At 38.3% G+C, this 12327-nt stretch overlaps 1 protein-coding gene across 8 annotated transcripts in view; it reads right to left on the bottom strand.

The window, feature by feature from the left end:
* Positions 1-302: 302 nt before the first annotated feature.
* The window catches only part of AMPH (amphiphysin), a 105219-nt gene continuing 93194 nt past the window's right edge, over positions 303-12327 (bottom strand). For 6 of the 8 annotated variants that reach the window (XM_065752740.1, XM_065752733.1, XM_065752737.1 and 3 more), the window contains 5 exons: positions 11621-11677; positions 7726-7878; positions 6494-6751; positions 4738-4839; positions 303-1474 (listed from right to left, as the gene is read on the bottom strand). In XM_065752740.1, coding sequence (XP_065608812.1) covers positions 1367-1474; positions 4738-4839; positions 6494-6751; positions 7726-7878; positions 11621-11677 — 678 coding nt within the window. In that variant the 3' untranslated portion in view covers positions 303-1366. The remainder of the gene's footprint in view (positions 1475-4737; positions 4840-6493; positions 6752-7725; positions 7879-11620; positions 11678-12327) is intronic. The other 2 variants (XM_065752735.1, XM_065752738.1) reach the window with 1 other exon arrangement.

Here is a 12327-nt window from a genome sequence, read left to right as displayed (position 1 = left end):
CTTTTCTTTTCACACAAGACAAATGGAAAGGCAAGAAATGAATAAGTGGTAGCAATCTTCAGCTAAGTGATGGTTGAGCCAGAGTCCATTTGCAGGAGGAGCAGCCAGGAGATGTCCTGAGCTGGGGATCAGACCTGTTGGAATCCTGGACATCTATGAGGTTGAAAGCAAGAATTTAGATGGCACACCTGGTGTTTCTTTGGAGAAAGAGGTATTAAATTAAAATTAAACTCTCTAATAGAACACATGAACCACATGAAATTAATTGTAACAAACTTCAAAAGCATGACAGATGAAACGTCTTTGGATCAAAGGTTTATTTTTAATGACACAGCACTGGAAAACATAAGTTACAGATGACTTTTTGATACAGAATACATTATATATCTTAATTTAAAAGGATTTGTGAAGGTATGCTGCATAAATACTTACTGTGAAAATATATTACGTTTATTTCTCAGAGATTATTTTTGTTGCGTTCTTTTTATTCAGCCAATTAAATAAAAAAGTATAGATTAGCATCATAACAGTTCCCCTTCCAGATTACCTCACTGTAACTACTGCAGCTGGAAGAGGAAACTGAGCCATGCCTTCTCAAAGGTTTAGCAGCTTTGAAAGTGATGTTATTCATCATCTCAGAATGAAAACTTCACATGACTAACATGGATACTGTTTAATGTTTTGGCAATGGAGCAGCTAGTTTTGCTTTGGAACAAAACTGTTTCCTGTAATGCCAGACAGTGAGAGAGCAATGCATGTACTGATGACACTACACAGTCAAAGAACTACAATGAAGTTGTTAAAATGCATATATACCCATATGCACTTATATATACACATACAAGTTCTTGTGTATATATATTATGCATGTCCAAAAGTAACATTGAAAAACGTTGCAGCAGTTAATTATCTTTTTTAAACACATGAAACTTATAATAGTTTGACCTCATTACTACAGGATTACTAAATAAATTTTCTGCAGTGCAACTCAATACAATACACTTAGTGCAGAGAAGTTAAGGTTTTGGTATCAAGGAGGCTAATTTTGGATTTAATGGGAAAGGACCAAATACAGGATCACCATAGCTCTGACAAAGCACAAACAAACCTGTTGCCACGTACATGTGAACAAATAAGGACATTTCTTTTTTTTTATTTGATTTTTTTTTCCACGCACTGCTTCAGAAATTGACAGCTTAACTGTTTGCACTCATGCTCATTTTGATATGTTTCAACAAGCTTTGTCTGGCACCAACCTGTAAACCATTAACAACTTGAACTACAAAAAAGTGGTCTCCTGTGTTTCAAAGAGGTTAAAAACCTACTGACTGAGTTTCATACCACATACATGTGCCTGAGCGAAGAACTATTCCAGATGGCGTGTGAAGTTCTCTGGGAAAAGTCCTTTATAACTATTTGCATCTCTGTACTGAAGCCATTCAGATTCCTTAATGCCAGTCAACCAGCCAGCCTCCTGAAAGAAAAAAGACAGAGTCTCTTCAGTTTCAGGTGTCTCCCCTTCCTTTCTACATGCTCCAGGCCCCAAGCAGTTTTAGAGTCATATAGCTAAAAGAGGTGGTGACTTGATTAAATAGTGGACTCTGTTTTTGCACAGGCTGTTTTCTCAATTTTCCCAGACCACAGTTTTGTGAGACTGACTGTAAGCATATTCTATGGTCTTTATCCCACCTAAACTCCAAATGAACTCAAATTTGGATAAGCAGCCTCTGGAGTCATTCAGTATTATATCAGATCTGCATTTGTGCAAATTGAGATGTTTTCAAAGTTCTCATAATAATATTGGCATACTTAAATAGTAAGAGCATAGCAGTGGGCTAGAATCATTATAGAATACCACAGATGAAAGAAAATAAAATCAATGTTTTTGATCTGATTATTTTTTTCCAAGTGTTCTTTTCTCTCTTTCCTATATTGTCAGTCAGAAGAAATAACAGTTCTTGTATTCTCTGCTATTATAGTTTCTATAAACTAGAAGTCAGTTGATATTCAACTATCTTTTTCCAAATTTCCTGGAAACTTCAGCCTAAGCCAGAATCTGACATGCAATACTGCAACCCAAATCCTCAGCCAGCCCAAGCAATCAAAAGATTTCTTATTGGAAAGTGCTGGATTCTCTTAAGTGTTATCCATTTTACCTGGAATAAAATCCATTCACCATTTTTTGAAGTGATCAGCTTGTTTTCATCTCACCAGGCCACTAACTCTTTGCTTTGTTCCTTTTAAGAACAGGAGTCAGAGCAAAGCGATGATTAGCAGGCAATTTCTAATGCTGATTCAGTATTATTCTACAGGTACAAAAAGTGATGGAGTAACTGGCAGCATGTTTTTGAAGCACGTGGAAAACCTGAGACAGAGGAACTTAAGTTTTCTACCATGGACAGAGTAGATTCTACTAAGGACTGCAGTTTTAATGGTTAATAACTTGAACTCAATAATCATAGGAAAAAAATAAAGGCACTGTGTGGGATTGTTTTGCCTTGAACAGAGAACATAGGCTGACAGCACTAGCTATATCAAAATGATGGTTTCAGACAGGTCAATTTTGTAGGAGAAAAAAGAACTAAGATAAAATATAAATCAACAAAGCACCTGGTAAAAGACAAAAATTAATTTTTATGGTGATGTTAAACATGAAGGGGAAATATGTACTAAGTAATAAAGATATAAGCAGAAACAAGAATACATAAAGCTTTATTTTCTCCGTCACTGCACACAATTTTCTCCAATTAATGCTAACAGGATTTGGATGCATACCACAAGAGAAAAATAATTCATGGGTTCACCAAGTGAAGGTTACGCGTATTTATATATATTTATATAAACATTATAAGAAAAAATAACTGAAGACAACATATTTTGATATCTTCAGAGTAGTATTCTGCAAATTCTGACAATAAAATCAGCTGAACAGCCCAAGAGTTATGATGCAACATCATTTGAGTAAGCACAAGAGAATCTGTCCCTACAAAAATTATGAAGTGTCCTAGTCAAAAAGAAAATAAAAGTAATCTTTTATTCAGAACTAATAATAAAGAAGAATCAAAACACAAAACAATTATTTGTCTCTTGTATTGAGAGAAAGCTCAGCTTAGATCATCAACAGTCTCTGGCTGTCCAAATATGCATTAGAGCAGAGCACTTAGCTTTCTCCCTGGGCAGGATCTAGTCCCCAACCTCCCAGCCCCCAGTTCAGTGGGGTACTTTTCATCAACACTTTCTGCTACTACAGCACAAAGTGGCTTGTAGTAATTGTACAAGACACTTTTCTTTTAAAGAAGTAATCAAAAATTATTCATTTTACTGCAGTTAAATATAACATGTTGTGAAGGACAACAATGGCTCAAAGCCTGCTTTCTGAGGGATTTTTTTGCGATAAGACTCTGACTTGTTTAGGAAGCAAGTGGTTGGTGTTGCCACGTGGTGGCAGGTATCACTTTGTGGACAGTTTTACATTTGAAAGCATTTCTTTGGAGGTGTTTGCCTTTGGAAGGGAATGCTCAGTAGTACTGGTGGACCATCTGGCCTGGGATGGTAACTAACTGGTATGGGAGATTGAGGATTGACACCACTGTATCCTGAGAAGGCAAGATACAATTTCCCTGCTCCTTCTTGTCTGCTGGCAAGGCCTGGAAGATGGGAACAAAGGAGTTCCTGCTGAGGCCCACAAACCAGAAGTTCCTAAGAGAGCTGACATGACCACTTTGGAATTATGAATAAGTTTTTACTGTCATTAGAAAGGAGAGGTCGTTGTCAACCGAACAGCACAACCTCTGAACAGCCTGACGACCCATTGCTACTGGAGATCAGCATCTGAACTATGAGCTACATTGGAATCCCAGTGGTGACTATGTCTCTCTTGCTTTCTACAAAGACTTCTTGCTTTTATTTCCTATCTCTCTCTTCTATCGCTCTTCTTCCCTTCCTCATCTCCCTAAGCAACTAGAATTTGCAATAAACTGGTCTGGCTAACATTTGTCCCATTGTGTCTTAATCTCGTTGTTGGGTACGCATATACCAAAAGAACCTCCTCTCCCTCCTATTAATTGGAGCAAAACACATGTGGAATTAAATTGTTTAAAAATTAATCTGAAACACTGTTAAAACAAAATAAAGTGTCTTAAATGACAATGAACTGTTGGATTCTTGCATCAAAGACAAAGTGATTGCCAGTTCAGTTCAAGAGCACTGCTGTGTGAGGCTCAGGTTCCCAGAAGCACAGAACATGTAGGAACACCTCCACACAATTTAGCTGCAGGACAGAAGTGTTTGTGTGTAGTCTCAGTGCTCTCTCTGGGCATACGTATATTATTTCTCCAAATCTCCATGTAAAAGCTCTGAATGTGTGGGGAACATATAACTAGTTCTGACGCAGTGTTAAAAGATGATAGCAACACAACGCACAATTTGTAAGCCATCTTCTGTATTATGCCTATGCGTATATATGCGGCCTGTATAAAATCCACTACAAAGTAACATCGAAGTACCCTAGAAAAAGATACTGAAGTTGGATCCTGTTGATAGTATATACCTGGGACGTTAGCTTAGTTAACTGTGCTGTCTAGTGTTAAATGAAACCAAATAAAAGGACAAAATAAGAATGTTGGTGTTTTCTAGCAGTAAAGACTTTTTGAATCAATGTTTCAAATTAACTATAAACAGTGAGAAGAAAACCGAGACAAAGGAAAGCATTAACAGAAGAAATAATAATGTTTTTACCTGATCAGCTGTAGTCTCAGAAGGAATTACTAGTACAATATCCCCTCGTTTTAAATTAAGCTCATCACTGTTAGCTGCCTCAAAATCATGTAGAACTTCAACCTGAAGAAAATACCAAGTATACAGAAATGATCAGAACAGAGATGTTGTGAGAAAGAAAAATGTACTCTTTCACTTTTTTCTTTATGGAAAGAAAAGGACATAGATATGTACATTCAATTTGTTAATGTTAACATCAATTCACATCAAGGTTTCTATTAATAGTATGAAACAAGTATAGCTTCAGTAAATCTTCCTGAAAGTTCTGAAAGAAACCAAACCTCCTTTCCCAAGATTGCAGAATCCCACAAGTACTGCTTCCTGGACAAGTCCTGTTAGTTTATTCCTACTAATATATATATAGGGAACTTGCTTTCATTTCCCACTATCATTACTAGACCTGAGGAGAGGGACTGCAGGATGTTGCTAATAAGTTTGGAAAAGAATCACAGGAAGTTTTTTTTTTCAGACCCTCAATTATGCTGGATGCTAGATATTATTCTTGCTGTAAACATTCATGGAAATTTGAGTGAGAGGTACAGAACCAGTTTCAATATATGACAAAAGAAGTTAATAATGGGAAGCATAGCTCCTGTTTATCCTTGAAGGAACACCCATTTACTGGCAGATAGGAATGCCAAAAATATGTTTTTCAACGAGGTGATTATTAAAACATTTGTGGGGTCAGTATGCTGTTGTAAACAGACCATTTTAACTAAACAGCTCTTCCTCCTTAAGAGAGATACTATTCTAGTTTTCTCAAAGGCACAGCCACTTCCATGGTAACTCTGCAATAACGAAATAATACAGCATCAAGAAACAGATGGCAGTCATGTATTCTGCTGCTTCTAATTTATGTTCGACTCAAGAGAGCGTGACGAAAAATAAAAGATGAACTGTGGCAGCACATCTGCTTCAAAACTGCACAATACTGGTCACTGTAACCTCAATGTTATTCTCACAGTTTGCTGAAAATAATGACCAGTGAAAATAGACCAGAAAGAATAGCATATTTATGGAGAGCTATGGGACTAATTAGCCTGAAGAATGCAAACTATACTAAGCAGTGTAAAAAGTTCATCTATCCTCAAGGAGTGTTTCTCCTGCTCCTGATTCTGAATTGAAAAGAATCTTGTGAACCAGGAAACCCTGTGGGTCTTGACAGCCAAGGAGAGAATTTCCGTCAGGCCTCATTAAACTTTTCTGTCTGAATATCCTAAAAGGTGGTAAGTATAGCAATACTAAGGACATAAAGTGACACTTCAATTTCATTACAGTGAATTCTAGAAGTCCCATAGATTTCAATAGAGCTGGAACTTCCACTACAGATTCTCAGGCCAGAAAAATGCATTTTTTGGTATTGTTAGCATACAATTGTATAATATTGCTGACTAAATCTGTGGCAATGGAACTTTACTCAAAAGATTCACTGTCACTACTGATTCGGTGAGATGAAAGAAGTACTTCAACAATTCCTACAGCTACAAACGGATGTAACCAACAACATCAATGTGAAGAAAATATGTTTCTCAAAATTGATTTATGGAGAAAAAAAACACAACCAAAAGGTTGTGTGAATGTATGTGCATGCAAGCACATGGCTGTGAAACCAGGCATTCTTTGGTCTCAAGAAACCATCATAATGCCTCAATTTTCAGACACATCCACAGAAGCTAGATCTGAAAAGATGTCTAGAAGAAAAAACAAACAAGCAGACCTTAAAGAGAAAGCCTGGTGGCATGTCAGAAGCTGTGTCTCCTGCTGACACAGGCTGATATTGAGAAGGTACAGTCTGGATTTCTTCAGTTGGTTTCTGCTCACTTCCAATTTGGGATGTTTCACTGTCAGTGCCCTGAGTTCCCATCTCTGCTGCAGCATCCTTGGACTCGTTCATGATGACATCATGTTCTTCTCCTTCCCCTTCATTGTTCGATGCTGGTTCTATTACTACTGAAGGGATGCTGCTGATCTTATCCTAGGAAAAGAAATAAAATGCAAAAAAAGCACAAGAGTATTTAGTATTTTATCTCAAGTTGTAAAACACATTTATTTACTTCCACTGTAGGTGGTATTCTTACATCAAGACGGAGAACAATAGTTGTGCAGAAATGTAAAAACTCTAAGAACTTCTAGGAACACAAGGCACAAAAGCAGAAGTGACTGGGGCCTCTTTCAGGGCTGTCCCAGCATCCAAGTGTGACGTCCATCATACCCTACAGCACCTTTGGGACAGACAGGGGTTGCTGCCAAGAGCCATGGAACATGTTATTGCACAAGACTTATTATGGGATGTGAAGAAATCAAAAGGAGTGAGAGGGGTGGATTGAGGTGGTTGGGGGAGGAGCAAGTATGGGACAACAAAGGGATAGATAACAGGATAAATGGGCTGGTTGTGTGTGAAGAGTGGATAGTTCAAATGTTTGTCTGGCCATGTCCTCCACCTGATGAGTGTGGTCTGTCCTATCTTCTCATCAAATTGCTTGCCAACTGTTCTCCAGGGTGAGGGCTGTCTATTTTTCCTGCCTGTGTATGCACTAGGGTCAGATCATGGATTGGAGGGCCCGCAAGCCCAGCTGCCAGCTATGTGAGAGATCCAGGTGCCAGGCACTGGAGACAGTCGTGAGTGGACTTGAGTGACATCAGCATATATATAAGAATATATTTATTCACACTATTAGATCTCTACCCTGCTCAGCCAGAGATGTGTGCATGATGAGGCTGGCAGTAATATTCGGGTTTCAGTGAATACTGTGTGCGTCTGTGATTTCCATGGCTGGCTGAGTACTTACGTATAAACATGGTGTCTATGTGTGCCCTGTATGTACACTGACTAAAAATACATGCTCAGACTCACTGCTTGTTGGACCCTGGGGTACTGAGCTGCAGCAGCCTTGCCTGTGCTAGGATCTGGATTCCTCTAATGCTCCTCTACACAACAACATGAGGTACCTGAGAAACATTAATCTCCTTTTCTTCTCCCTGAGGTTTGTCACCTTCAGCAGCAGCAGCCTCCTGTTCAACTGGAGCAGCACCCTCACCAGCTCCTGCTGCCTCCACCACACTGTCTTCCACTGCCACTGCCCCATCTGCAGCACTCACCACCTGTAGAATGAAAGGAGAAACCTTTTAGGACATGAGCTGTGAATATCAGCTGGAGATATGTTTTTCATTGGCTCCTTTTTCTCACATGTATACAACCGCCTCCTTCCACTGCTCTCTGAAACAGTTATGTGACTGCATTCTCAGGGCTGACTTGCCTCCAAGCAGTATGGTGTAAGAAATTCCCCCCAGTTTCATGGTGAGTTGAAGCTTGGCAAGCTGTCCAGAGGTCCACTGTACTAGTGAAAGTCTGTTCTTGGGAACAGGCAACAAGTCTCCAGCTGCTGTCTCCAACCTCTAGACCTGGACTGCCTTCAGGAACATTGCCTTAATTAGACTTCTTTTGAACAGAGATGTGCAACTTGGGCTATATTAGCTGAAGCAAATATTTCTACAGCTGGATAAAGGTTAGATATCTTCAGATGTCACCAGATACCAGAAAAAAAAAGTGTTAACTATAAATACCTATAGTTAGATCAATGTAAAAAATAAAGAAACATAAATAAAGGCCCAAGTGGACTAGATATGACTAAATCATTTGTCAACAGTCTGTGTTGAAAAGTTTGTACGTATTTTGTTTCAGTTATTGTAAGGTAGATAGAAAAGTACCCTCCTACAGATCATTGTTAAATCCTTCATCCAGCAGAGGCTGCTACTATAATTTATGTATCACCCCAGCATTTGTGTTGGTATATACTGGTGTTTGTTTACAGCAATATATTGGAATTAAATTTAGTGAAGATTCATCATAAGGCTTGGATGGTGAAGGCAAATAAAAAAATCACATTCTGTCAATCCAAGTAAGTTCAGGACATTTTTAAACACTAAAGAAAAATTAATTTCAAGGTACCAAAGTCAAGGTACATTTAGCAGAAATGTCTCTGATGTTCAGTTAACAGCCTGATGCTGTTTTCTCAGTTTGATCTTTCCTCCTTGAATGAGACTAATTCAGTTATCTGAGCTCAACTTGAAGTACCTGCATTTGTTCATGGTCATTCTTCAGTCTCTGTTTTTTAGCAATATCTACTCCTATTGACTGATAATTAATGAGATAAATAAATTCTTCTGGAATCTTTGAAGGCAGAAAATACTCTAGTGTTTCACAGAAATCACTGGAGAAGCTTCAGCTTGAACTGAAAATTTTGCTAAGGAAGGATGCTCTGTCACAAACAGACAACATCGAAAGACATGGAGAAATGTTGACATCTTCTCCTGTGACTTGTAAGGCATGCAAGCCTGTCTCTCAGAGTATTACCAATTTAGCAGTCTTGACCCAGGTTGGTATTCAAAAAAATGGAGGATATAAACACCTTGGAAAAAATGAGTATGAAAAAAGGGGAACAGAGTACATATCTGATTGATTTTAGAGTGTGTGCTTCTAACAGCATGATGCAGAAATTGATCTTGCCGTCTGTTGTGATTAGGATCAACATTTCTTTTCTACTTATTGGATTTGTATAGCCAATTTTATTTTACAATGGAGGAGAATTTTAATTTACATGAGTTAGTCTTCAAGTAGTCTGCACTGGAAGGGTGATGCTCTCAGAGTCTGTAGCTGTAACTCACTGAATTACAGCACAGCTCACAACTGTGTCATTCCTGTGTCTTAGAACACAAAATCAAAGAAAGATAGATGATTAAAAATGTCTTTTACAAAAACATGTGTGCTAGCACTAAATGAATCTCACTATCAGCATCTGATATCTTTGATTAAGAATTATAAAAGGAACAAAACTAAAAAGAGTGAGGCTCAATTCCACTGAAATCAGGACAGAATCCCATACCTAGACATAATGAGTCACATACTTGCAGGTATTTCCTGTCTTCATACTGAGAACCAATTCTACATACTTGTTTTCTATAACAGTACACAGTCTAATAGTATCCTAAACTAGCTATCTACAGCTACTGTAAAGTCACACAGGAGAAGAAACAAGGGCCATACAATATAATGAGAGGTGTGATAAAAGAGCCACTTGACTTTCAATTGTAGTAAAAGTGAATTAGCCAGGAGGCAGCTGATCCACACAGTTGGATTATCCTCTAATTAACACCACTGTCAGCTCAGTACAATGTCATAGATTCAGAGGCAGCAAGAATGAGGCCAGGAAGAGGAGGAGAGCTACCCAAGTCTGCAGCTGGAGGTTTGGGAGGAGCTCACTGAGCTCTGCCAGTTTTCCAGAGCTGAAGATCTTGCTCCAAAGCTTGATTTAGAAAAGGACTGGGTAATTTTTATGACAGTCAGTCATAATTATAGCTAAGCCATCTAATATAAAATCAAGAACTAATTATCATGCTTTAGTGAGTGCACCAATTGCTTGTCTTGGAAGACTTTTGCAGTAATACTGAAGAATTGGTTATGAAAATCGTATCAGCAGACAGGATATTAGCGTAGCAATCAGCTTGATCCCTGGCAGCATCTCTTCTGCTAATAATTCAGTAATACTGCTCCTTTAATCAGGTCAAACTTACCAGAAAAAAACCCTCAACTTAAAAAGGACATGTGGCTTCAGAAAACAGGGGACAGATACATGTTGAAGATTTAGCCTTTGTGATCAGGGGACAGCAAGGAACTTCTTGGCCCGGACTTGGTGGTGATAAGCCAATGCTAGAGAAGCAGTGCAACTCACGTTTGCGGTGCATCAACACCAAGAGCCATAGAAACTGGATTTTATCTACCTCTCCCATCCTGTACATTCTTGTTAGCATGATTCCCCTGGCTTCTATACAGCAGGTTGGTGAGGAGTATGGCACCAGTGAGCCAGGGCTATGGGTCACAGGAAGAAAGCAGCCCATGGTATTGGGACCTCACCCTGGCTCAGCCATGCTGCCCAGCAGGAACAGCTGCTGGCTGCAAATCTCACTTCCACATACCTCTGGTACCTGGACCCATAGACATACAGCAGTGTAACAAACCCAAGCTTGGACAGCAGAATCTACCATGAAACCAAAATGAGTGGAAAATAGTTTATAATATGTCCATATATGTTGTGGCACCAAGATAAATAACACAACCAAACAGTTCATCTAAGCAATTAGCAATGAGGAGTTAATTCTTTCTTTTTCCCTACTTTTCTTTCTGCATTTAATATGTGGCACTTCTTCCTGTGCTGCTGTCTGTGCACACTTGAACAATTCAAGTTTCAATTCTGTACAAAAGAGTGTCTTGTTTTATTTAAGTAAAATACAACCGTTCAGCCCTTAGATCTCAACACATCCATCTAATGAGAAATTAAGTATGTCACTGAGTTCTTCATTTGTTTTGTAATTTACCTAATTCCATGCCAGTTTTATATTTCAGAAAACTATCTTGTAACATTATTATTTTCAATTGTGCTAGAAAAAATAAATGATGAATAAAAATTCCTTCTCTTTTTTTAAAAGATGTTTAGAGGAAGGCTAGGCAAACAAATTTAAGGAAAACGTAAGAGCTACTGTGAATCTATGCAGCATATTCTCACTTTACTCCAAATGTCAATAGAAACAGCATTACACCACTTTCTATTCATGGATCTCTATTGTTTCCTGTCCCAAAATATTTATTGGTCTACATTTCTGCAACAGTTGGTTTCTAAGGTAGGTCTTGCATTGAATGATAAATGTTCTGGTACTACAGCTTGATCACAGTCATATTGTATATCAATATTGCATATTGATAACATGCAAATGACAAATATATACTTTTGCCATGCTTCTCCTGAAGATATTAAAGCAAAACCATATTCCTGAGGCTGTTCACATGTACCTCGCTCTCTTTCTCAGCAACTCCAGTTGTCTCTTTATCCCCTGCCTCGATACTCTCCTGTATAAAGAGGAAATATGGTCACCATCTTACTCATGCTGAGGGAATGACTGCAGAGAAATTGGCATTAATCAAGCTTAGTGGAGGAATGGGATGTATGAAATGCAATGAAATGAATGGTGGGAACTAAATGGGATAGTATACAGTGAGTGGAAAGATTCTTGCTGGCATATATCTGAAATAAAAGTAGTTATAAGCTAAAAAAAAAAAATCAACAAAAAATCCCATGAGAAATAAAGCCTGTTAATTATATACTGATCACCACATTGGAAGTGCTAAAGACAATTATTTACTTTTGCTATCAGTATTCTCATAATAGCACCATATTTTATGATTTTTTTATTAAACAATAACCCAGAACACTGCTGACCTTACAGTTTTCCAGCTACCTCAGATTTCTCCCACCCAAGGGAGCCTAAAGGCTCAGAATGCTCCCATTATAACCTGCTGCTGCCCCTGTAACTCACCAGTTTCCAGGATAACTTCCTAAAAACCTTCTTCCACACACGCTGGACTGCAACACATTTAAGGGGATTGTTCAAACAGGAGGGTCAAAAAGTTCATCATTTTTTGCAGAATCATTTTTCACTAGGTCCATACTCAGTTGTACATGCAGTGGGTGCCTGACATTTAAAACATTAGACATGTAT

Source organism: Cyrtonyx montezumae, unplaced genomic scaffold, assembly GCF_038088225.1.
Source record: "Cyrtonyx montezumae isolate F1298 unplaced genomic scaffold, pur_monq_1.0 scaffold_8, whole genome shotgun sequence".
NCBI classification, from domain to species: Eukaryota; Metazoa; Chordata; class Aves; order Galliformes; family Odontophoridae; genus Cyrtonyx; species Cyrtonyx montezumae.
The sequence above is the reverse complement of the archived record's forward strand: the minus strand, read 5'-3'. Positions and strand labels throughout refer to the sequence as shown.